Below are 24089 nucleotides of genomic sequence, written 5' to 3' on the forward strand. Positions count from 1 at the left end.
TCAAATACGTAAGGAGCGTGAGTGGGGAGGCAGGCCCTCCAGAGCACTGTACCGGAACGGTACCCAGTGTTCCCAGCAGGCACCGGTTCGCCCGTACCGGAGCGTACCGTCGTAACCCACCACTGGGACACGTAAACAAGTGAATCTCCACCTGTGGGATGCAGGCAGCACACAAAACCAAGACTGCCTCCGGTCCGCAGAAAAACATCTCTCCGTGGAACCGGTCCCTGGTGCCCCAAAGGTTGGGGGCTGCTGATCTACACTACAGACCTCAGCTCAGTTTCATAGTAGTTCAATGATCACAGCTTCTCCTTCTAAAGCCAAGAATTTGGGTTTGAGGGACATGCTGAGAATTCCGTCAAATAACCTTGTTGAATTTCCACATACAATAAAACACCTGTACAGATAGTCCTCAGCTTACAATTGTAATAGGCTCGTAAGACATTGCGGTCGTAAAGAGGGTCAGCCAAAGTGGTAGGCAATAATTTTGTCTAATAGTTAAAGCAGAAGACCGTGAGTTCAAGTCCGTTCCAGTATTGCCATGGCCAGGCGATCAATATTCAGATAGCGCTTAGCAACAGCACTTATATACCGCTTCACAGTGCTTTACAGCCCACAATGCTTTAAGTGGTTTACAGAGTCAGCCTATTGTCCCCCAACAATCTGGGTCCTCATTTTACCAGCCTCAGAAGGGTGGAAGGCTGACTCAACCTTGATGCTTGGCAACTGACTCGTATTTATGACCGTTGCAATGTCCAGGGGTCACGTGATCCCCTTGGGCCACCATTTGACAAACAAAGTCAATAGGGAAGCAAGATTCACTTAACCACTGTGTAGCTAACTTAACGACTGCAGTGATTCACTTAGCAACTGTGGCAAGAAAGGGTTGTAAAATGGGCGAAAATTCACTTAACAAATGTCTCTCGCTGAGCAACAGAAATTTGGGGCTCAATTGTGGTCGTACATCAATGACAACTTACTTGTATACAAGAGTGCAAGAGGAGTGTGCAGGAGGTACTGTGTGTTTTGGGGGGCATGTCACATCTTCTCCCTCCTTCCCTCCCTCCGTCTCTCTGTCTCTGTCTCTGTGTCTCCGTCTGTCTACCTCTCTCTGTGTCTCTGTGTCTGTCTCTCTCTGTCTCTTCTGTGTCTCTGTCTCTCTCTGTCTCTTCTCTGTGTCTCTGTCTCTGTCTCTGTGTCTTTGTGTCTGTCTCTGTGTCTCTGTCTCCTCTCTGTGTCTCTGTGTCTGTCTCTCTCTGTCTCTTCTGTGTCTCTGTCTCTCTCTGTCTCTTCTCTGTGTCTCTGTCTCTGTGTCTTTGTGTCTGTCTCTATGTCTCTGTCTCTTATCTGTGTCTCTGTGTCTGTCTCTCTCTGTCTCTTCTGTGTCTCTGTCTCTTGTCTGTGTCTCTGTCTCTGTGTCTCTGTGTCTGTCTCTCTCTGTCTCTTGTCTGTGTCTCTGTCTCTCTCTGTCTCTTCTCTGTGTGTCTGTGTCTCTCTGTCTCTTCTCTGTGTCTGTCTGTCTGTCTCTGCCTCTGCCTATCTCTCTGTCTTTCTGTCACTGTCTCTCTGTCTCTGTCTGTCTCTCTGTCTCTGTCTCTCTGTCTCTCTGTCTCTGTCTCTCTGTGTCTCTCTCGGTCTCTGTGCCTCTGTCTCTGTCTGTCTGTCTGTCTCTGTCTCTCTTTCTCTCTGAGAAACTCATATTGTGTTCATACATACTGTTTTCCACAGCTTCAAGCCAGGCTGCTACCACTTGGTACGGGATCAGGGATGACAAAATCCCTTTGGACATCAAGGAGGCCAAAAGGTTCCAGGCAGATTTGGCAGAAGTGGGGCACTGCCCTTGGCATGAGCTCCCCTCCACAACCAGGAAGACGGTATATCTGCATTAAAAAAGAAACCAAGGTGACTGATCAATACAGTGACTATATTTTCCTGGAATAAATTCCTCCATTTATCACCCAAGTGTTTGTCCTTCCAACAGTTGGCGCAGCCAGAGCTGTGGGGTTTTCCACCCCTATTTAGGGGAGATTTCTGTAGGCTGATGTGGAGCGCTCTCTCCCTGCAGAGGGGAAGTTTCCTAATATTTTACAGAGCTTGAAAACAGGGCCGTCTCAATAGCATTATGGACCCCGGGCAAAGCAGTTACTGGGGCCCCTATGACAACTACTCACAGGAATAAAAATGTGAAATGGTCAAATAAAATTAAACATCTATTTATTTTATTGGCCCTTCCAACCAAATCTGTGTTGAAACATTAAAAACATGCTGTGCAGCAACAACTACCGTATTTTTCGGAGTATAAGACGCACCTTTTTCCCTCAAAAAAGAGGCTGAAAATCTGGGTGCATCTTATACACTGAATACAACATTTTTTTGCCTCCTGAAACCCTGCTCCCTTCACCAAAATGGCCGTGCAGAGCCTGTAGGAGGCTTTCAGAGAGCTCCTGGGGGCTGGGGAAGGCAGAAATGAGTGAAAAACGGGCTGTTTTTTGCTCGATTTTGCCCCCCCTCCCAGCCCCCAGGAGTACTCTATAAGCCTCCTAAAGGCTATGCATGCAATTCTTTTGACAAAAAACAGGCCCATTTTCATGAAAAACGGGTCTTTTTTTGCTCATTTTGGGGGGACGCACCCCCCCCAGGAGCACTCTGCAAGCCCCCTAAAAGATATTCATGCCTTTTTTGGAAAATAATTTCCACTACCAGTTCTCCAGAACCTGTCAGGATCTGCTGAATTTCACCCCTTAATAATATTCCGTAAGCCATACAGTTGCTGTACTTATATGATACAAGGTGCATTGAAGGGTTAACATACACAGCAGAGGTGGCATTCTGGCGGTTTGCACCGGTTGGAGTGAACCGGGAGTGGCGGCGCATGAAGCTCCGCCCACCTGCTCTGATGTCATCACAGTCCTTCTGCGGATGCGCAGAAGGTTCTGGGCATGCCCAGACATGCACGTACGCTCCCGCTACCGAACCGGTAGGGAAGATAAAGAGGATTTCATGCCTGATACAGAGGTTAATATGGTGCCCCTATGCTTGTAGGTCCACAGGCAAGAGCCCATCAAGCCCATGCATTAAGACAGCCCTGCTTGGAAAACCTTATCAAGATGTGTCTATTTATAAAGAGCATTGCTCTTTATAAATTACTGAGAATTGAAATCCTGAAATAAATGTTGAACGGAACTTTATCGTAATTGCATCTAGCTAGGACCTAACAACACTGTTTGATCGACCATCCATGTGTAATATGGAAATTCTCAGTCATCTATTCTAAGTCATCCAGGTCATGGTTGTCCCAAAGATGCTTTTTTCAAGAGGCAACTGGACTTTCTGTTTTTTTTTTTGTTTTTTTTTGAAGTAAATTAAGAAGCATCTTCAGCTGTGACTGGATGGTCGGCAATAGGAGGATTTTTATTCCTTGCAGACAGCTGGTCATTTGCATCCTTTTAGCGAGTCGTTGAGGAGACCTGGACGACACAGATAAGTCTCCAGGTGGCCTCAACGACTCTCTAAAAGGATGCAAATGACCAGCTGTCCGAAAGGAGCATACGTCCTTCCATTCCTCACCACCCAGTCAGAGCTGAAGAAGCTCCTTGGATGAGAAGCAAAATGTCTTCAAAGGAAACAAACAAACCAGAATGTCTAGTTGCCTCTTGAAAAAAAAAGCACCTTTTGGATATCCATGTGAGTATTTCATGGTCTTCTGCATTGTAACAAGGCTGAAATTATACAAATCTTGTTTTTGAACTGCTTTGAACTAGTTCAGTGTTTCCCAACCTCGGGAACTTTAAGATGTGTGGATGACACTTTTTTTTGCAAGATGCCAGCATCGTATGGACAAGACACAATGGATGGAAGCCAATCAAGGAGAGATGCAAGCTGGAAGGAAGGGGAAACTTCCTGACAGTGAGGACAATTAACCAGTGAAACAGCTTTGCCTTCAGAGATTGTGGTGCTTCTTCATCACTGGAGGCTTTTAAGAAGAGAGTGGACAGTCACTCGTCTGAAATGGTATAAGGTCTCCTGCTTGAGCAATGGGTTGGACTAGAAGACCTCCAAGGTCCCCTCCAGCTCTATTCTGATTGATTGATTGATTGATAATTAATTTTTCAACTACAAGTAGATCTCACTTAGGAACTTCTTTATTTAATGACCATTCCTTTACAAACAGTGACAAAAAAATAATAACTTTGACTCTAGAGCTCAAAGAAAAAGGTGAGACGGAATATCACGAAATCTGGGACAAATGGTTAGAAATGAGGGAAAGAGGCCGGGACAGAAAAACACAGAAAAGTTAAGAATTGGGAAATATGGCACTAAGAATGTGTGATAGGTAGGAATTGGATATGTATTTGTATGATTAGTAATTATACAAAAGAAAGGATCAACGGACAGGTAATCTGTAATACACACACCTATGTAATGGATATTGTAATTGTTGTAAGATCTAATCACTATATGGAAACGTTTATGCCAGAAATGTCGCACTATGTCCAATGTTTTTAATGTTTATCTAATAAAAAACTTTTAAAAAATAATAATAACTTTGCAATTAACAGCCCATGAAGTTCTGTAAAGCCAAGGAAAGATGAAGTCATTTTGTAAGCACAGTTGTGGTCTCACTTAGCAACTGAATGACTGAATTGCAGGTCTTAATTGTGGTCACTAAATGAAGACTGTAAATTTTTTTTCTTTAAGTGGCAGGCCTATCGAGGGAGTTTCGGGCAAAGGTATCAATGAGAAATAAGAGAACCCAACCTACCCGACAGTCTCTGCCAAATCTTTTGTCCGAATCCCTGTCCAGTTGCTCTGGCTGCCCAGCTCTTCCTTCCCTGTGTAAGGGTAAATCCGCTCCCGCTGCTGACGGTCCCGTTGAATCCGTAGCTCCGCCCGCGTGGCGACGACCAGGGAATGCAGGAGCTCCGGTACGCTCTCCCGGGGTAGCAGGACCACCAGTGCCAATGTGGACTCTGCCGGTGGAACAGAAGAGGCGCAGTCCCCACCATCCCAGCCACAGGATGCCGAGTGGCAGCCTCGGTCGCAGTGTCCGTCCGAGAAGCGGTCCCAACAATATCGCGTGTAGGAAGGGCTAAGGAGAAGGGGTCCTTAATGGGGAGTGCACTGGGCAAAGGCAGACATACATCCTTTCATTCCCTCCTCTATGAAATCCGTGGTGGCGCAGTGGTTAGAGTGCAGTACTGCAGGCTACTTCTGCTGACTGCAATTTGGCCGTTCAAATCTCACTAGGCTCAAGGTTTGACTCAGCCTTCCATCCTTCTGAGGTCAGTAAAACGAGGACCCAGATTGTTGGAGGGCAATATGCTGACACTGTAAACCTCTTAGAGAGGGCTGTAAAGCCCTGGGAAGCAGTATATAAGTGCTATTGCTATTGCTACCACTTCGGTGGGAAGGTAATAGTATTCCATGTGCCTCTGGCATATAACCATGCTGGCCACATGACCATGGAAAGAGTCTTTGGACAATGCTATCTCCTTAAACCAAGAAATAGAAATGAGCTCCGGGCCCTAGAGTCAGACACAACTGTACAGGGAAACATTTAACTGTACCTTTACACAGCACCAGTGGTAGGTGTGCATTTGTTTCCTGCTGTGTGTCAAAGCTGACTTGCTTTCATCCTTGCATGCATCAATTTCCAGTTTGTAGTTTGCCAAACAGAAACAGGCGGGAAGGGGTCGGTAAATTCCTAGGTTGGGGAGGGGTGGGGAGGCTAAGGAATGCATGAGAGCCTTCTGCTGCCCGGAGAGGAAATAGCCACCAAGGGCAGGTTCTTGGAGTTACCAGCTGGCACAGACTGTTTTCCCAAACCAAAAGTACTAAGTGTGATTGGTGGACAATGAACCATGGGTGGCCCAGAGGTGAAAAGGGAGTTTTACCTATTTGACTTTTCGCGGGAAATCCTCAGAGCTGACTTTTGCTTCTGCTGTGCCTAAAAGGATCTTTCAATAAAGTTTTACTCTTGGTAATTCTTAAATGCCAGGAGTTACTTTTTTTGGGAGGTGACAAATAGGATGGTTGATACTGTGGCAGGGGGAAACTTTCCTGGCTGCATCCCCTCCCCCCACTTATGCCCCCTCCCAATTCATGGTACTATCTGGGGATAACTCACTTGCACTCCTTTTGTGGGACGCAGTCAAATCCATCGTACAGGCACTCCTCGTTGTCACACGGGGGCTGGCAGTGACCGTCTCGGAAAACCCGCTGGCACAGATCTCGTTTCGGACAGTTCTTCCAAGGATCGAGCAACCCCAGCGCACAGTCTCCCCCATCCCAGCTGGTCTCTGGAGAGCTGCAGATCCGGTCGCAGTGAGCATCTCCGGCCAACAATGGGCACCTGGAGAGCACAGTGACATTGGCAGCAGGACAGGAGGCTGAGGAGCATGGAGGCTGGCGGCAGTCTGGCCCAGAGAAGCCTTCCGTGCAGAGACATCGAGGTCCAGATGGACGGGCAATGCAGATTCCTCCATTGTGGCAGTAGGAGGACCCACACGGTGGGGCGGGCCGATCACAAGTTGGTCCATCATAACCCTGGGGTAGAGGAGATCCTTTCTCAGTCCTGCTGGATTATTTTCATTCAAGTCACCGGCAATTGGGTGGCACCTCTGAATTTTTCCCACTTAGCTCTTGAATGGATGCAGAAGCAACCTTACACTAGATCAGATCCTTGGCCCATTCAACCAAAGAACATCCCATCTTCTTACCAGACATTTACTCAGCTTTCCCTAAGCTTAGACCTCTCTCTGGGTGATGAAATGAACAATTTCAAATGAAATTTAATGTAGAGAAAAGCAACTTAGGCAAGAAAAACCAAAAGTACATTCCCCCCCCCCAATTACTTGCAATTACTTCTTTATACTATTTATGTTGTTTGTATTTTTTGTCACGGATTGCACCAGCGAGGCTAAAACCAATTTTGTTGTACGCATGATGTACAATGACAATAAAGGCTATGCTATACAGGTCCAGACTAGGTGGAACCTGGCTCAACGGTAGTAACTACAAGATGGATCTTGGAGTCCTAGTGGACAACCATTTAAATATGAGCCAGCAGTGTGCAGCAGCTGCCCAAAAAGCCAACACAGTTCTAGGCTACATAAAAGAGGGATAGAATCAAGATCACGCGAAGTATTAGTTCCACTTTATGAAGCCCTAACGCCCATACTTAGAATACTGCATCCAGTTTGGGTCACCCCAATACAAAAAGGATGTGGAAATTTTGGAAATTGTTCAGAGAAGAGCAACAAAGATGACTAGGGGCCTAGAAGCTATAATGTATAAAAAACTATGACAGGAACTGGGTATGTCTAGTCTGGTGAAAAGAAGGATCAGGGACACAATAGCAGTTTTCCAAAACTTGAAGGGCTGCCAGAAGGAAGAGGTGGTCAACTTATTTACCAAAGCACCTCAAAGTCAAAACAAGAAGCAATGGATGGAAACTAATCAGGGAGAGAAGCAACCCAGAACTAAGGAGAACATTTCTAATAGTTGAGAACAATCAACCAGTGGAATAAATCGCCTTTGGAAATTGCGAATGCTGCATCACTGGAGGCTTTTAAGAAGAGACCGGACAGACATTTGTCAGAAATAGTATAGGTCTCTTGCGTGAGCATGGGGTTGGACTAGATGACCTCTAAGATCCCTTCCAACTCTCTTACTGTTACCGATGAGCAGCTGCCATCATTCCTAGTCAGTACAGATGTAGGACTGTGTGATTAGGAAAGTAGAGAACTGGAGTCCAAAATATTTAGGAGGCATCTGGTTTAGCTTCTCCTGGGAAAATGGTCCTTCCCAGTTCTATCTGACCAATGGCCACCGAACTTGTCTCTTCAAGAGCTTTTTGTTTCACCTCCCTCCTTCTATGGCTTCACTTGTTAATCTCCATCTGGTCCTCGGTGTTAATTAACAAGAGTCAATCACCCAGGAAAAGTTTTATTAGCAAGCAGAATTAGCCACTATTTTTATATCCATACGGGCAAGGAAGAGACCTGGGTTATTTGAGCAAAAGGATTCTATAAACTAGGTTACGATTGAGTCCACACAACATGCTTAACCTTAAACCCAGATCATCCAAATAACCATAGCTGTCCACATTATGCCCAAATAAATACTGTAAATTTGCTTGGCATTCTTGCATGATGTCTTATGAGATTTTTGAATTTTAAGGGACATCATTTATTTATTTCGCAGCGATTGATTGGGCCTCTTGCAAGCTTGATGGGTGAAAAGTTACCAACTTTTGTATTAAACTTTAATACCCAATCATCTAACTTAACAGAATAACAGAGTTGGAAGGGACCTTGGAGGTCTTCTAGTCCAACCCCCTGCTCAAACAAGAAAACCTATACCATTTCAAACAAATGATTGTCCAATCCCTTCTTTAAGAACGTCCAGTGTTTGGAGAATTCACAACTTCTGGAGGCAAGCTGTTCCACTGATTAATTGTTCTAACTGTCAGGAAGTTTCTCCTCAGTTCTAAGTTGCTTCTCTTCTTCATTGGTTTTCATCCATTGTTTCTGGTCCTGTCCTCAGCTGCTTTGGATAATAGTTTGACTCCCTCTTCTTTGTGGCAGCCCCTGAGATATTGGAACACTGCTATCATGTCTCCCCTAGTCCTTCTTTTCTTTAAATGTAATGAATTGTAGGCAAATGACTTTCCAAACTCTTCTTGAAATCCTCCAGTGTTGGAGCATTCACAACTTCTGGAGGCGAACTGTTCCACTGATTAATTGTTCTCACTATCAGGAAATTTCTCCTCAGTTCTAGCTTAATTCTTTCCTTCATAGGTTTCCACTCATTGCTTCTGGTCCTGCCCTCAAGTGTTTTGGAGAATAGCTTGACTGCTGCTTCTTGGTGGCAGCCCCTGAGTTATTGGAAGACTTCTGCTCTACAATTCTAATTTTTTTTATCCCATTCATACCTGTGGACAATGGCAGATGAATTCCAGAGTGTTCTTGGGCAGCACACTACAGCTTCCACCATTCAGGCAAGGATTTGATTGGCAACTGTCAATCATTGATTCACACAGAAGCCCTGGAGGGAAGAACAAACACAGGGCCAAAGAGTTCGTTTTAATTTTTTACTTCAGTTGGTTTCTTCTTTGCAATCTACCAGTGTTGTCCCTTTTTTTTTGTCTACACTTCTGGAAATGTGATCTTAGCAGTTTCTGCTACAAGGTCAGTTTCTGACGATTTGTTAGGTAGCTCTCCACTTACTTACGACCACAATGGAACCCAAATTTTGGTTGCTAGGCAAAGATAGCTATGAGTTGTGAGTTTTGTCTCAATTTAGAAGCTTCCTTGCCACAATTGTGAAGTGAATTGTTAAATTAGTAACAGGGCTGCCCTGACTTTGCTTAGCCAAAAGCCGCAAAGGAGGATCATATGACCCTGGGACACCGTAACCCTCATAAACGCTAGTCAGTTGCAAAAGAGTCCAAATTTTGATCATGTAGACCGTGGGGATGCTACAATAGTTGTTAAGTGTGAAAAATGGTCGTAAGTCACTCTTTTCAGTACTGTTGTAACTTTGAAAGATCGCTAAGCAAGTCAAGAAAAAATATAAAAAATTAGAATTCCTTATTGGCCAAGCGTGATTGGATCCACAAGGAATTTGTCTCTGGTGCACAAGCTCTCAGTGAACATACAAGGCAAAAGGACTTTTTGGACCAACTTTCTGCTTTGACAATCTACAACACACACAGCTGGAATTTGACACGCACAGATAACGAAGGAATCAATATTATTTTGGGTGAGAAAGTACAGATAGACCTTGACTTACAACCATGATGGATCTCGCCCATCACGGACGCAAGTTATGATGGTCGTAAAGCAAGTCACCCATGTGACTCATCTGATTTTACAGTCTTTTTTGTGTTAGTTGTCAAGCAAACACCACATTCGTCAAAGGACCTTTGTGGTCATCAAGTCCTCATCATTGTTCGGTATGGGCCGGTATTGCCAAAAGACTGGAGACAATGCAGTATTATAGGTCTGCCCACTGCCAGGAGTTCGATCCTGACCGGCTCAAAGTTGACTCAGCCTTCCGTCCTTCCGAATTTGGTAAAATGAGGACCCAGATTGTTGGGGGGCAATATGCTAAGTCTGTAAACCGCTGAGAGAGGGCTGTTAAAGCACTATGAAGGGATATACAAGTCTAAGTGCTATTGCTAAGTGCCAGTTTTGGTAAAACTATCATAAAACGCAGTTATGTGACCGACCATAGGACACTGCAAACGGCCATAAAGGTGAGTCAGTTACTGAGCACTCTCGCTTCTGTTTCTTTTAATAGACGTGATGGCACGGTGGTTAGAATGCAGAATTACAGACTAATTCTGCCACCTGCCAGCAGTTCAAATCTGACTGGCTCAAAGTTGACTCAGCCTTCCATCTTTCCGAGGTAGGTAAAATGAGGACCCAGATTGTTGGAGGGCAATATCCTGACTCTGTAAAACCGCTTAGAGAGGGTTGTAAAGCACTAGGAAGAGGTATATAAGTGCTATTGCTATAGTCCTTACCTGAATATCCAAGGTTGCAGAGACAGTGAAAACCGTGTTCATCAGATTGGCAGCTCTGGGACCCGGGCCGGTGGCAAGGCTGGGAGAAGCAGGCATCCACCACCCCCTGACACCTTTCCCCCACATATCCAGGGGGGCAGATGCACAAAAACCCCTCCGGCTGAGCCACGCAGGTCCCACCATAGTAACAGGGGGGGCTGGCTAGAGAGCAGGAGTCCAGGTGACAATTGGGTCCTGGAAGGACAAAAAGAAGCGTCAGATTCCTCTGTTCTTCGCCCACGCAGTCAACCTCACTAATTTTCATTTTTTGTTTTAGGCAAAAGGTCCTTTAAAATTAAAACGATGAGGGGCTGGGTTGGGAGAAGCAGTGTGGGTCCAAACTGGCAACGCAGTTGTGTGATCCAGCACGAAGAGCGGCTCTAATCCAGTGTTTCTCAACCTCAGCCACTTTAAGCTGTGTGGACTTCAACTCCCAGAATTCCCCAGCTGGGGAATTCTGGGAGTTGAAGTCCACACAGCTTAAGATGGCTGAGGTTGCAGAAACACTGCTCTGATCACACTGATAAATCGCTCTGGATGGATACAAAATACTTATATCCATAAGAGATCAATTATCAGTGATATATTATATTATAAGTGATATATATCCCTCTCTGGGGAGTGTCCTGCAAGTGTTGGTTGTTTTGTATTGTGTGGGGCGCACATATCCCATTTTCCCTGGGCTGACATGGCAACTCCTTCCCAGCCCCATATGCTCTTTGGGGCCATAGAATTTATTATATTTTTTGGAGTATAAGACGCACCTTTTTTCCTCTAAAAAGAGGCTGAAAATCTGGGTGCGTCTTATACACTGAATACAGCATTTTTTGCCTCCTGAAGCCCCGCCCCCCTCATCAACATGGCCATGCAGAGTCCTTAGGAGCCCTGCAGAGTGCTCCTGGGGGTGGGGGGGGGCAGTATTGAGCGAAAAATGCTCCACCCCCCCCCCCAAGCCCCCAGCAGCATTCTATAAGCTTCCATAAGGCAATGCGTGCATTTTTTTGACAGAAAACAGCCCATTTTTGCGAAAAAACGGGCCGTGTTTTGCTCTTTTTTGGCCCCCTCCCCAACCCGCAGGAGCACTCTGCAAGACACACACACCCCCAGGCTATTCATGCCTTTTATTTGGAAAAAAAACCATTTTGGGGAGGTTTGCAGAATGCAAAACCTTTTTTTTCCTTTCGGAAAGCTGTTTAGTTAGAGTGGTTGATGAGTTTTAGGTGCTACAGAGATTTCCTTCTCCAGCACATGGATAAATACACCTGGAAACATCTACCTACCTACCTACTCTCTCTCTCTCCCTACCTACCTGCTGTATTTAATCGCTCTCTCTATTTCTCTCTCTCTCTCTCTCTCTCTCTATCCCTTTATCTACCTACCTACCTAACTACTCTCTCTCTCCCTACCTACCTACTGTATTTATCTCTCTCTCTCTATTTCTCTCTCTCTCTATCCCTTTATCTACCTACCTACCTACCTACCTAACTACTTTCTCTCCCTCCCTCCCTCCCTCCCTCCCTACTGTATTTCTCTCTCTCTCTCTCCCCTTCTATCTACTTATATACCTACCTACCTACTCACTCTCTCTCCCCACCTACTGTCTCTCTATTTCTCTCTCTCTATCCCTCTACCTATCAACCTACCTACTCTCTCTCTCTCTCTCCCTACCTATCTACTCTATTTCTCTCTATATATATTTCTCTTTCTCTCTATCCCTCTACTTACCTACCTATCTACTCTCTCTCTCCCGTTATCTACCTACTGTATTTCTCTCTCTCTCTCTTTCTCTCTCTCTCTTTCCCGTTATCTACCTACCAACCCACTTACTCTCTCTCTCCCTATCTATCTACTGTATTTCTCTCTCTCTCTCTATTTCTCTCTCTATCCCTTTACCTACCTACCTACCTATCTACACTCTCTCTCCCTACCTACCTACCTACTGCATTTCTCTCTCTCTCTCTCTTTCTTTCTCTATCTATCCCTTTATCTACCTACCTACCTAACTACTCTCTCACTCACTCTCTCCCTACCTACCTACTGTATTTCTCTCTCTTTCTCTCCCTCTCTATCCCTCTATCTACATACCTACTTTTTTTTTAAAAATTGCCTCTTCAAAACCTGGGTATGTCTTATACGCCGGTGCATCTTATACTCCAAAAAAATTACCTCAATTTATTTTAATACGGGGTGTTCCGCCTGAGGCTTTACACCCCCACCCCCACGCCTTCTGCAACTTGGATTGTGGGAGGCAGTTGACTGTTCCTGGCTGTGTGTGTTTTGCTCAGCCTACACAAATCTCTCCCTCACCTTTTGTTCCTGGCGGACACAAGCATTGAAAACCACCTGCCGTCTTCGAACAGGTTCCTCCATTGAGACATTTTTGTGTGGGCGGGCACTGGAAGGAGAGAGTGGTGAGTAGATATGTCACTACAGGTAGTCCTCGACTTACAACAATTCGTTTAATGACCGTTTGAAATCACAAGTCAGTGAAAAAAGCGACACATGACCATTCCTCACATTTACAACTGTTGCCGCATCCCCATGGCCATGTTGACTCATATTATGACGATTGCGAGGGAGGGATGTCATGCCAACACTTTTTGCGACCTTCTGACAAACTAAGTCAGTGGGGAAGCCAGATTCACTTAACAACCGTGGCAAGAAAGGTTGTAAAATGGGACAAAATTCACTCAACAAATGTTTCACTTAGCAATGGAAATTTTGGGCTCAACTGTGATCGTACATCGAGGACTACCTACAGTAGCGATAAAATCCGAGAACCCTGGACCTGGTTACTGCAGTATTTAAGCAAACAAATCCAGTTCAAGTATCACTTACAGAAGTCTGGTCAGCTTCTCCAAGGACACGCCCAGCAAAGGGGACCCTCTTTCCCTTGTCGCTCGGTTCCATGGTGGATCTGATCTTAGGATTGGGACGTTTAACCTAGAATTTAAGCCAAATTGAGCAACACAAACGACTGGGAGGAAAACCGAGTCCGAAACGAGGACTGGAAATGAGGAACTGGACGTGTTCCCTGCGTGGGGCAGAGCAAGTCACACCGCCAACCCCAGGCATTTTTAACAGCTGCTTGCTTGGCGAACCAACATCAAAGGCAGCAGCGGGTTTCACTTATTTTTACCACCGGTTCACCCCACACATGCACCTTCCACGCCTGCGCCCGGCCTAAAAAACGTGGCTAAATGGGACATCATAGAGTTTGGGTGGGTTGGGGTGGAGGACGGGCCCAGTCCAGGAGTAGACTTCAACATTTTTAGCAAGGGGTTCTCTGACGGTTGCTGGGTGGGCGTGGCCATGGTGGGCGAGGCCGAGTCAGCCTTCTGCACCATGGCTGGGCATTTTTGCCCTCCCCGGGCTCTGGAGGCCCAAAACAGGTCGGTTTCCAGCCTTCACAATCTTGCGGTAGGCCCGTTTTTCGCCCTTCCCGAGCCTCCACATGCACCCTGCACTTACCTGCATCTAAAATGGGCCATGTGGGGACTCCTGGGAGGGGTGGGGTGGGCGGGGCCAGCCAGTAGTGGGAATTGGGGGTTCTCCGAATTGCACAGAATCTTATCTAGAGATTCTCCTGAACCCCTATGAAGCCCCAGCAATCCATTCCTGGCCCACCCGTGATCTTCGCTGCCAGTTTGCCCGAACTGGCTGAATGCCACCTCTGATCAAAGATTCTTGAATGGCGTTTCAAGCAATGACATTTCTTCGCTCATTCTCGGAGGGGCAGCTACTGTTAAAAGGAAAGATTCCCCCCCACCACCACCACCACTTCTGATAGGGTTACGTTCCCTCCTTGAGACTTTCAAGGATCTATCACAGTGATGGTGAAACTATGACATGTCAGAAGTGACACGCCACATTTGGGTGACAGCCCACCGATCATCCACACCCGACAACTGTTCTCAAAAGCATGGTCTCATGCAATTTTTGGAGGTTGTGGCAGCTGTGGGAGGACAGGGTGTGCTCTTATGTGGCCTACAGAACCTTTAAAAATTGTGTGAGAACGGGGCATGTCTTTGCACAATTTTTGTAGGCCAAGGAGGCCACGTGAGAATGAGGTAAGGTCTTCTTACAACAGCAGAGTTGGAAGGGACCTTGGAGGTCTTCTAGTCCAACCCCCTGCCTAGGCAGGAAACCCTATACCAACGATGGCAAACCTTTTTTGGCCCGCGTGCCATAAATGGTGGGAGCGCAGGGGGGTAGTGTGCGGGTGTGCCACACCCATAATGCAATGCGTGACACCCCCCCAGTGCGCATGCGCGCACTACAGGCGCGACCCCCCATTTTTTGCATGCTTTTTTTTGCCCTCCCCAGGCTCCAGAGGCTTTATAGGAGCCTGGGGAGGTCTTGCACCGCCTTCAAGCACTCCGGAATTTGCGCGAGAGGACCATGTTCTCATGCGACTTCCAGAGCCCTGGAAATGAGTTTGTTTTAGGTAATAATAAACGCAGTGACAGTCACTTTTGTAATTATCTGATAGTTCTTTATAAAGTACATAGCAGGAGCCATGGTGGCGCAGTGGCTGGAGTGCAGTAGTACAGGTTACTTCTGCTGCCTGCTGGCTGCCTGCAATGCGAATCTCACCAGGCTCAAGTCTGACTCATCCTTCCATCCTTCCGAGGTGGGTAAAATGAGGACTCAGATTGTTGGGGACAATATGCTGACTCTGTAAACCGCCTAGAGAGGGCTGTAAAAGCGCTGTAAAGCGGTATATAAGTGTAAGTGCTATTGCTATTTCTAGCACAGGATTTGACTTTTTTTAAAAAATATAAATGATATTATAGAGAATTCTCTTGTTTGGAGGAGCGAGGAATGACACAACAGCAGAGTCAAATGAGGCATTTTCCAAAATTTCGAGATGCCAAGCCCCAAAACCTCACCCTCAGTGATCCATCAGGCAGATGCCATCACTCATCCTATAGATGAGATTGGACAACCGTTAGTCTGAAATAGTACAGGATTTCCTGCTTGAGCTGGGGGTTGGACTAGAAGACCTCCAGGGTCCCTTCCAACTCTGTTATTCGGTTACCTCTGTGTTCTAAACTCACCTGGCAACCACCTTCTCCAGTCTGGTTTGTGCAGTTGTCTCTGCTCTGCTGGGTCCTGTGTTGGCATTGGGGGCCACCCCATCCGGGAGGGCAGAGGCAGTGGGGGGCGGACTCCGTCACTCTGCATTGGCCTCCGTTCTTGCAAAGGTCTGTGGCATGTGGTAGAAAGAAACAGATAGGGAGACCCAGGTTTTCAGGCATTTAGCTCAGGAAGGATTTTGAGATGCCACCTGCTTATTTAGCAGCATTCTGTAATGTGCGGGAAAAGTGTCCCAAATGCAGAAGTTCAGCATTTGAGCCTTTCTCTGGGTGATAATAAGAAAAATTTTACCTATTCTATTTCTTTCTGTTACAATGGAGTTAAAGGCACAGGGCTACGGGCGCAAAGAAAGTAGCATCCTTGCCAATTCTATATGCCGTATTTTTCGGAGTATAAGACGCACTGGAGTATAAGACGCACCAAGACTTTGAAGAGGCAAATAAAAGAAAAAGTTTTTGCGCTCTGCAGACCTCTCAAAAATGGCTTGTTTTTCGGGGAAATGGGCCTGGTTTTTTTTTTCAAAAAGGGGGGCATTGTTTGTTTGTTTGTTTGTTTTGTTTGTTTGTATTGGATTTGTATGCCGCCCTTCTCCCAAAGGACTCAGGGCGGCATACAACATTAAAAAACACACATCCCAAAAGTTAAAAAGAAATTAAATATATATTTTAAAAAAATTGAATTTATGGAACAATACATTTAAAAAATGAGTTAAAATTAACAGGCCAGGCCGGCTTGCTGGAAAAGCCAACTTTTTAGGGCGTGTCGGAAGGACCGGAGGTCAGGGATTATGCGAAGCTCCGGGGGCAGCTCATTCCATTAATAGCCTTTAGGAGGCTTGTAGAGTGCCCCTGGGTTGGGGCAGTGGTGGATTCCGGATCTCATTGCAACCGGCAAAGGGGGCGGGCATCCACCACATGAACGCGCGCAGCACGCACACATGCACAAAGCACGGGCATGCGTACTTACCACCCGCAACACTCTGCAATGCCTCCGTGATGCTCCGCGACGCTCCAGCTATTCGGGCGAGTGTCGCGCAGGCATTGTACGCTCCGTGCGTATGCGCGGAATCCTCGAAAACTTCAAATACCAGTAAGGAGCGGGGGGGGAGGGTAGGCCCTCTGGAGCACCGTACCGGAACAGTACCTGGTGCTCCCAGCAGGCATCGGTACGCCCTTACTGGGGCGTACCGGTTGTAACCCACCACTGGGCTGGGGGGGACCAAAACAAGCAAAAAACAGCCCATTCTTCCCTCATTTCTGCCTCCCCCCCCCCCAGGAGCACTCTGCAGGGCTCCTAAAGGCTATGCACGGCCATTTTGGTGAAGAGGGCAGGGTTTCGGAAGGCAAAAAAAATGCTGTATTCAGTATATAAGACGCACCCAGATTTTCAGCCTCTTTTTTGAGGGAATAAGGTGCGTCTTATACTCCAAAAAATACGGTCACTGTAATTTGATTTCCCACACAGAATAAATGCCGAAGTGAAGGTGTGGCTTATTCTTATTCTTATTCTCAAGAGTAAATAAATGCCTTACTTTCCAATGGAACAAGAATTACGGTTTTAAAGAATGTAAAACTATTAAATTTGGACCGGATCCTTTAATTTGAGTCTATTTAGCAGAGTTTGGATCAGGACATTTGAATTTCAGTCTGACCAGCTCTCTTACAATAGCACAGAAGTAAGTACACCCTCTCAAATTTTGTAAATATTTAAGGATATCTTTTCATGTGACAACGCTGAAGAAATGACACTTGACTACAATGTAGAGCAGTGAGTATACAGGTTGTATAACAGTGTAAATGTGCTGTCTCCTCAAAATAACGCAACACACAGCCATTAATGTCTAAACTGCTGGCAACAAATGTTGAGTACACCCCTAAGTGATAATGTCCACATATTACTTCTGTGATATACTGAAAATGGACATGAACTGTGAATAGTTAGACTCAGAACTCAAGCTGAGTTGGAATTGTGTCTATATCAGTCATGCTTTCACACAGGTGTCTTCCTTTATGGTAACAAGCAGTACTCGCTTAGTGTCCAGCCGAAGTTATAATGGACCTCCTCAGAGCTACTTACGAACCATCCCACCTCATCTAAACTCACATGAGTTGCATGTTTGCATTTTGGATGCTTGGCCATTAGCCCTATTTGTAGCACCCTGTGATTTTCAGTGGGTTATTGTCCCCCCCCCCCAAGATTGCCCACTCAAGAAAGCGAGTTTGCTTAATGACTGCGGTATTTGCTTAACAACCACCACAAAACAGTGGCAAAATTGGGCATATGGTGATCTGCTTAATGAAGCCTGGCTATTTTCCTGTGCCTAGGGTGCCAGATGCGTTAGGGCCCCATTTTGTGACTGTATTGTTAACTGGCCATGTGTTTTGCTCCTATGTATACTTAATCTGGATGTTTTTAGTGTTTTTATTGTCTTAAAATGTTTTTAATTGTATTTTTTTTATAAGCCACCCAGAGTTGTTGACTGATATGGGCAGCTATAAGAATTGAATAGTAAATAAACAAACTATGACTTATAATTGTAAATCCAGGCTCAATTAAGGATGTAAATCAAGGACTACCTATCATTTGCTTCCTATCTGTTCTCTCTGTCAAAATTTCCTAATAATATACCTGCATATGCCAACAATGTTAGGTCACCATTCTGTATGAGACATATATAACATTTCTTAACCTTGACATCTTTTAGATGGGTGGACTTGAACTCCCAGAATACTTTAGCCAGCATGCTGTCTGGGGAATTCTGGGAATTGAAGTCCACACATCTCAAAATAGACAAGGTTGAGAAACATTGATCTAGGGGCCCCTTATGGATACTAGAGATTGGTGACTAGAACCGCTAATAAAATAGTAATAAAAGTAATAAAATGAACATTGGGATCCTCTCCAATTTCTGGTACTTTCAAAGCAGTGGTGGGTTTTAAATTTTTTTAGAACCTCTTCTGTAGGTGTGGCCTGCTTTGTGGGAGTGGCTTGCCAGCCATGTGACTGAGTGGGAGTGGCTTGGCAGTCATGTGACTGGGTGGGCGTGGCCAACTTGTAAAATGTGGTGAAACTCACTTAACAACGCTCTTGCTTAGCAACCAAAATGTTGGCTCAGGAACTCTGGCATTTGAAGCACGCAAGTCTTAAAGCTGTCAAGTTACAAGAACCTTGCACCCCTAACCTTTTAGGAAAAAAAAAACCCAGGGGTGTTCAAACTTGACAGCTTTAAGACTTGTGGACTTCAACTCCCAGAATTCCTCCTCTCGCTCTTCATCTTGATGATGTGCGGACAGGCAGGGGGAGGGAACTGGAACCGCTTCTAAACGGCACTGTAGATTTGTGGAACCTCTTCTATAGAAGAGGTTAGAACTGACAGGAACCCACCCCCGTTTCAAAGTGAGTATCCCATCACTTAAAGCAGTGGGTTTTTTTTTTCAAACTGAGCCATATTGGTGGGCTTCAACTCCAAGAATTCCCCAGTCAGCATGGTGTTGAGGTCCAACCATCCTAAAAAGTTGCCCAGTTTGAAAAACACTGACATACAAGAAATATTCCAAAAAAAAATTGGACTCTCACATTTCACATGTACTTTGCAGAGCAATGACATGTGAAAGAATCAGCCAAGAGGGTTTTTTAGATATTGTGCAGAGCTGCTGCTGCTGCTGCTTAGATACTCACAGTCTGAGCAGAGGTCCAGGGTAACCTGGCATTTGGGTCCTGAATAACCCCTGGGGCAGAGGCATTGAAAACTTCCAGGGCTGTTAAGGCAAGTTCCAGAATTCAAACAGGGGCTCGACGAGCATTCATCCTCATCTGCATCGCACGCCGCCCCTGCGAGGGAGGGAAGAGTCAGTGATCCAGGGAGGAGGAAGGCAGCAGTTGGTATTTGGCTGCCCAAAGGAGGAATCGGCAGATTCAGACCGTGTTACCTACGTAGCCGCTGGGGCAGATGCACTGGAAGGATCCCTGGCGGCTCAAGCAAGTAGCCCTCTGGTGGCACGGGTTGGAATTGCAAGCATTGATCTCTGTGTCGCATTTCTGGCCGGTCCATCCAGGGGAACAGGTACACAGGGGTCTGGGGAAGAAGGGAGGGGGAGAAAGAGAAAATTACTTTATTTTATTTTTCATTTTTTACATTTCATTTTATTACTTATTTCATTTTATTTTTAGTATTTTACTTGATTTGTATTTTATTATTTTATTTTATTTTTATTACTTTTATTATTTTATTTTTATTTGATTATTTTTAATTTAATTATTTATTTGATTTTTATTTCATTTCATTTTTTATTTGATGTTTAACTTTGCTTTTTATTTTGTTTTGTTTTGTTTTTTATTGTTTTATTTGATTTGATTTTACTTTGTTTTATTTTGTTTTTATTTTATTGTATTATTTGTATTTCATTATTTTATTTTATTTTATTATTTTATTTTTATTTGATATTGTTATTGAATTGCTTATTTTATTTATTTTTATTCTTTCATTTGATATTTTATTTTATTTCTTAAAATCTTATTTTTATTTTATTTTTAACTTGATGTTTTACTTTACTTTTTGTTTTGTTTTGTTTATTTTGTTTTATTTTATTTGATCTTTTATATTATTATTTTATTTTATTTTTAATGTTTGATTATTTATTTTTTTAAATCATATTTTTTCTTTTATTTTTTATTTGATATTTTACTTTGATTTTTTGTTTTGTTTGATTGTTTTGTTTTATTTTACTTTTTTATTTTGTTTTTATTTTATTTCATTATTTTTATTTTATTTTGTTTTATTACTTATTTTATTTTATTACTTATTTTATTACTTATTTTATTTTTATTCCTTTATTTGATATTTTATTTTTTTAATTTTATTTTTTTAATTTTTATTTGATGTTTTACTTTTTATTTTATTTGATATTTTATTTTGTTTTGTTTTTGTTTTGTTTTATTATTTTTTATTTTATTTTTTATTTGATGTTTTACTTTATATTTTGTTTTGTTTTGTTTTGTTATTTTGCTTTGTTTTGTTTTTATTTTATTCTGTTTTATTTTGTATTATTTTATTTTATTTTGTATTTGATTTTTTATTTTATTCCTTATTTTATTTTATTCCATTTGATATTTTATTTTTTTAATTTTATTTTTTAAATTTTTATTTGATGTTTTACTTTTTATTTTATTTTGTTTTGTTTTTGTTTTATTTTATTATTATTTATTTTATTACTTATTTTATTTTTATTTTATTACTTATTTTATTTTTATTCTTTTATTTGATATTTTATTTTTTAAATTTTATTTTTTAAATTTTTATTTGATGTTTTACTTTTTATTTAATTTGATATTTTATTTTGTTTTGTTTTTGTTTTATTTTATTATTTTTTATTTTACTTTTATTTGATATTTTATTTGATTATTTTAAATCTTATTTTTTATTTTTTTATTTTATTTTATTATTTTTTTACTTTACTTTACTTTATTTAACAGGTCTGATGGTGTTCCATCTCATGGCCATGATAAACCTAAAATGATCCTGGTTAGCATTATTCTAGAGCAGGGGTGTCCAAACGTGGCAACTTTAAGACTTGTGGACTTGAACTCCCAGAGAATTCTGGGAGTTGAAGTCCACAAGTCTTAAAGTTGCCACGTTTGGACACCCCTGCTCTAGAGGAATTTTGTAATATTACCGCAGAAGAATTAGACTGAAATCACAGCTTCACAGACCAAATTTTGAGAGGGTTTATTATGTCATTTGCACGTCTTTATTCAATGCCAGTGTAAGATCCCCGTTGCCATTTCCCTGACTTAGCTCCTAATAGGATGCAAATTATGCAAATTACACCACACATGTCTATCCCTGTAATTATGCTGTGATGCAAATGATGTTAATTGACACAAATGATTAAGGAGGTCTATTTGCATAAAGATGCTGTGATGCTAATTGAATCGTACAGGTAGTCCTCAACTTACGACCACAAGTGAACCCCAAATTTATGTTGCCAAGTGAGAAATTATTAAGTGAGTTTTGTCTCAATTTACTACTTTTTTCTACCACAGTTGTTAAGTGAATCACTGCAGTTGTTAAGTTAGCAACCCGGTTGTTCAGTGAATCTGGCTTCCCCACTCACTTTGCTTTACAGAAGGTCACAAAAGGGGGTCACCTGATCCCAGGATTCTGCAATACGTCAGGAATATGAACCAGTTGTCTAGCACCCGAATTTAAATCACGTGATCACGGGGAGGCTGCAATGGTCATAAGTGTGAAAATGATCATAGATCACTTTTTTCAGTGCCGTTCTAACTTTGAACAGTTACTAAGTGAACTGTTGTAAGTCAAGGACTACCTGCATATATCTATATCAGAAGTGGGTTGCTGCCAGTTCGGCCCGGATCGGGCAAAGCGGTAGTACCGGCAGCAGGAGGCTCCCCCCACCCGCCTGGAGGCTTCTGCGCATGCGGGAGTGCGCCTGAACTGGTAGTAGAAAAATTGGCAACCCATCTCTGATCTCTATCTCTCTATCTCTCTATCCCTCTATCCCTCTATCTCTCTATCTCTCTATCTTTCTATCTCTCTATCTATATCTCAATGTTTATCTATATCTATCTATAGTACGTATATCAATCTCTATATTTATCTCTGTAGCTATAGCTATCTCTATATAATCTCTCTCTCTCCCCCCTCTCTCTTTTCTCCCTCTCCGTCTTTCTTTTCTCCCTCTCCCTTTCTCTTCTCTCTCTCTCTTCTCTCTCTTCTCCTTCCCTCTCTCTTCTCTCTCTCTCTCTCTCTTTCTCTCTCTCTCTCTCCTTGTTCAAATTAAGACACTTAATGCTATTGGATTCTTGTACAAATGAAGGGTATTAATTTGAACAATGTGATCTACAAATTTTGGGGTGTTCTAGTTCTCACAAAGTTAGTGGGAGGGAGGAAAGCTCTCCACTGACAGTTTCAGGGTTCTGTTCTTATAACCTTATAATAAAGGTATGCTTATTTTACTTTAATAAAAGTAAATTTATAATTACGTGCAAAACTTTGGTTTCCTAGTCCGGTCTACCTTGAAGAACTGACCGATCCATCCTTACCCGGATTCTGTCCCGTGGCAACTGCCTCCGTTAAGGCACTGAAACGCCCAACAAGGGTCACTGAATTCCTTGCAGAGGGCTCCTGTGAACCCCGGAGCGCAAATGCAGGCGAATGAGCCTGGGACATTCACGCAGGTTCCATGCTCGCAAGGGGCACCGTGACAGAAATCAGCATCTCTCTCGCACCGAAGTCCCTCGAAACCTGGAGACAAAATGTTGACACCATCAATCTTCTTCTGCCTTTTACCTTAAAATGTAAAGGTAAAGGTTCCCTACGGACATGTTTGCTAGTCGTTCCCGACTCTAGCGGGCGGTGCTCATCTCTGTTTCAAAGCCGAAGAGCCAGCGCTGTCCAAAGACATCTCCGTGGTCAAGTGGCCGGCATGATCAAATGCTGAAGGCGCACGGAACACTGTTACCTTCCCACCAAAGGTGGTTCCTATTTTTCAACTTGTATTTTTTATGTGCTTTCCAACAGCTAGGTTGGCAGGAGGTGGGACAAGTAACAGGAGCTCACTCTGTTATACAGCGCTGGGGATTCGAACCGCTGAAATGCTGACCTTTCTGATCGACAAGCTCAGCGTCTTAGCCACTAAGCCACCCTTGCCTTTTTACATTACCCTTATCCAAAGCTTATCCTGAGCCAACTCAGGAGCTGATGATGATACAGGTCTATCAAAGGAGTTGTTGAGTCTGTCATTTGTACCTCCGTAACCATCTGGTTTGGCACAGCAACCAAACAGGACAGGCAAACAGATTTCAACCGAGAGTTAGGACTGCAGAAAAAAAACAGTTGCAATCAGCCTGCCTTCCATTGAGGACCTGTATCCTGCACGAGCCAGAAAGAAGGCTGTGAAAATATTTACAGGCCCTCTCACACCCTGGACATAAATTGTTTCAACTTCTTCCCTCAAGACGACATTATAGGGAATTGCATGCCGAGACAACCGGACACAAAGACAGTTTCCCCCTCTGCTATTGCTCTGCTAAACATCTGTAGGAAGCTCTCCTCTCCAGATTAAATATTCGTTATTCTTAATAGTAATAGAGGCAAAATATTATATTTTCCCAAAGGAGAAATGGAGAAACATGCTTTAAAGACAGGAAGCAGCCTCGGTCTATCTTAATAGCATCCAGCAGTTGCCTGAAATCTGTAGAGATGGATATTTTGTGCCCATTGAGAAAGACTGGGCTAGCCTATTCACAAACAAAACAGCTCCAGCTCCATCTGATGGGATTAAGAATTTACATCCCCAACCCAAATTCTAAGGATATAATAAGATTAACTCACCACCATTAGAGTAGCAAAAGACACAAGGCTCACTATTTTTCACAACCCCCTGGAGCATCTCAG

General features: G+C 43.5%; 1 protein-coding gene across 1 annotated transcript in view; it reads right to left on the reverse strand.

Moving 5' to 3' along the window:
- The window catches only part of NOTCH4 (notch receptor 4), a 68987-nt gene that overhangs the window by 21270 nt on the left and 23628 nt on the right, over positions 1-24089 (reverse strand). Inside the window, exons 9-19 of the mRNA XM_081935394.1 lie at positions 22736-22937; positions 19600-19745; positions 19349-19501; positions 15631-15779; positions 13409-13513; positions 12878-12965; positions 10532-10765; positions 8936-9048; positions 6128-6546; positions 4763-5089; positions 1717-1880 (exon numbers count right to left, since the gene is read on the reverse strand). Of these exons, the coding sequence (XP_081791520.1) occupies positions 1717-1880; positions 4763-5089; positions 6128-6546; positions 8936-9048; positions 10532-10765; positions 12878-12965; positions 13409-13513; positions 15631-15779; positions 19349-19501; positions 19600-19745; positions 22736-22937 (2100 nt within the window). The remainder of the gene's footprint in view (positions 1-1716; positions 1881-4762; positions 5090-6127; positions 6547-8935; positions 9049-10531; positions 10766-12877; positions 12966-13408; positions 13514-15630; positions 15780-19348; positions 19502-19599; positions 19746-22735; positions 22938-24089) is intronic.

Source organism: Natrix helvetica (assembly GCF_964273705.1).
Source record: "Natrix helvetica genome assembly, chromosome: 1".
NCBI lineage: Eukaryota > Metazoa > Chordata > Lepidosauria > Squamata > Natricidae > Natrix > Natrix helvetica.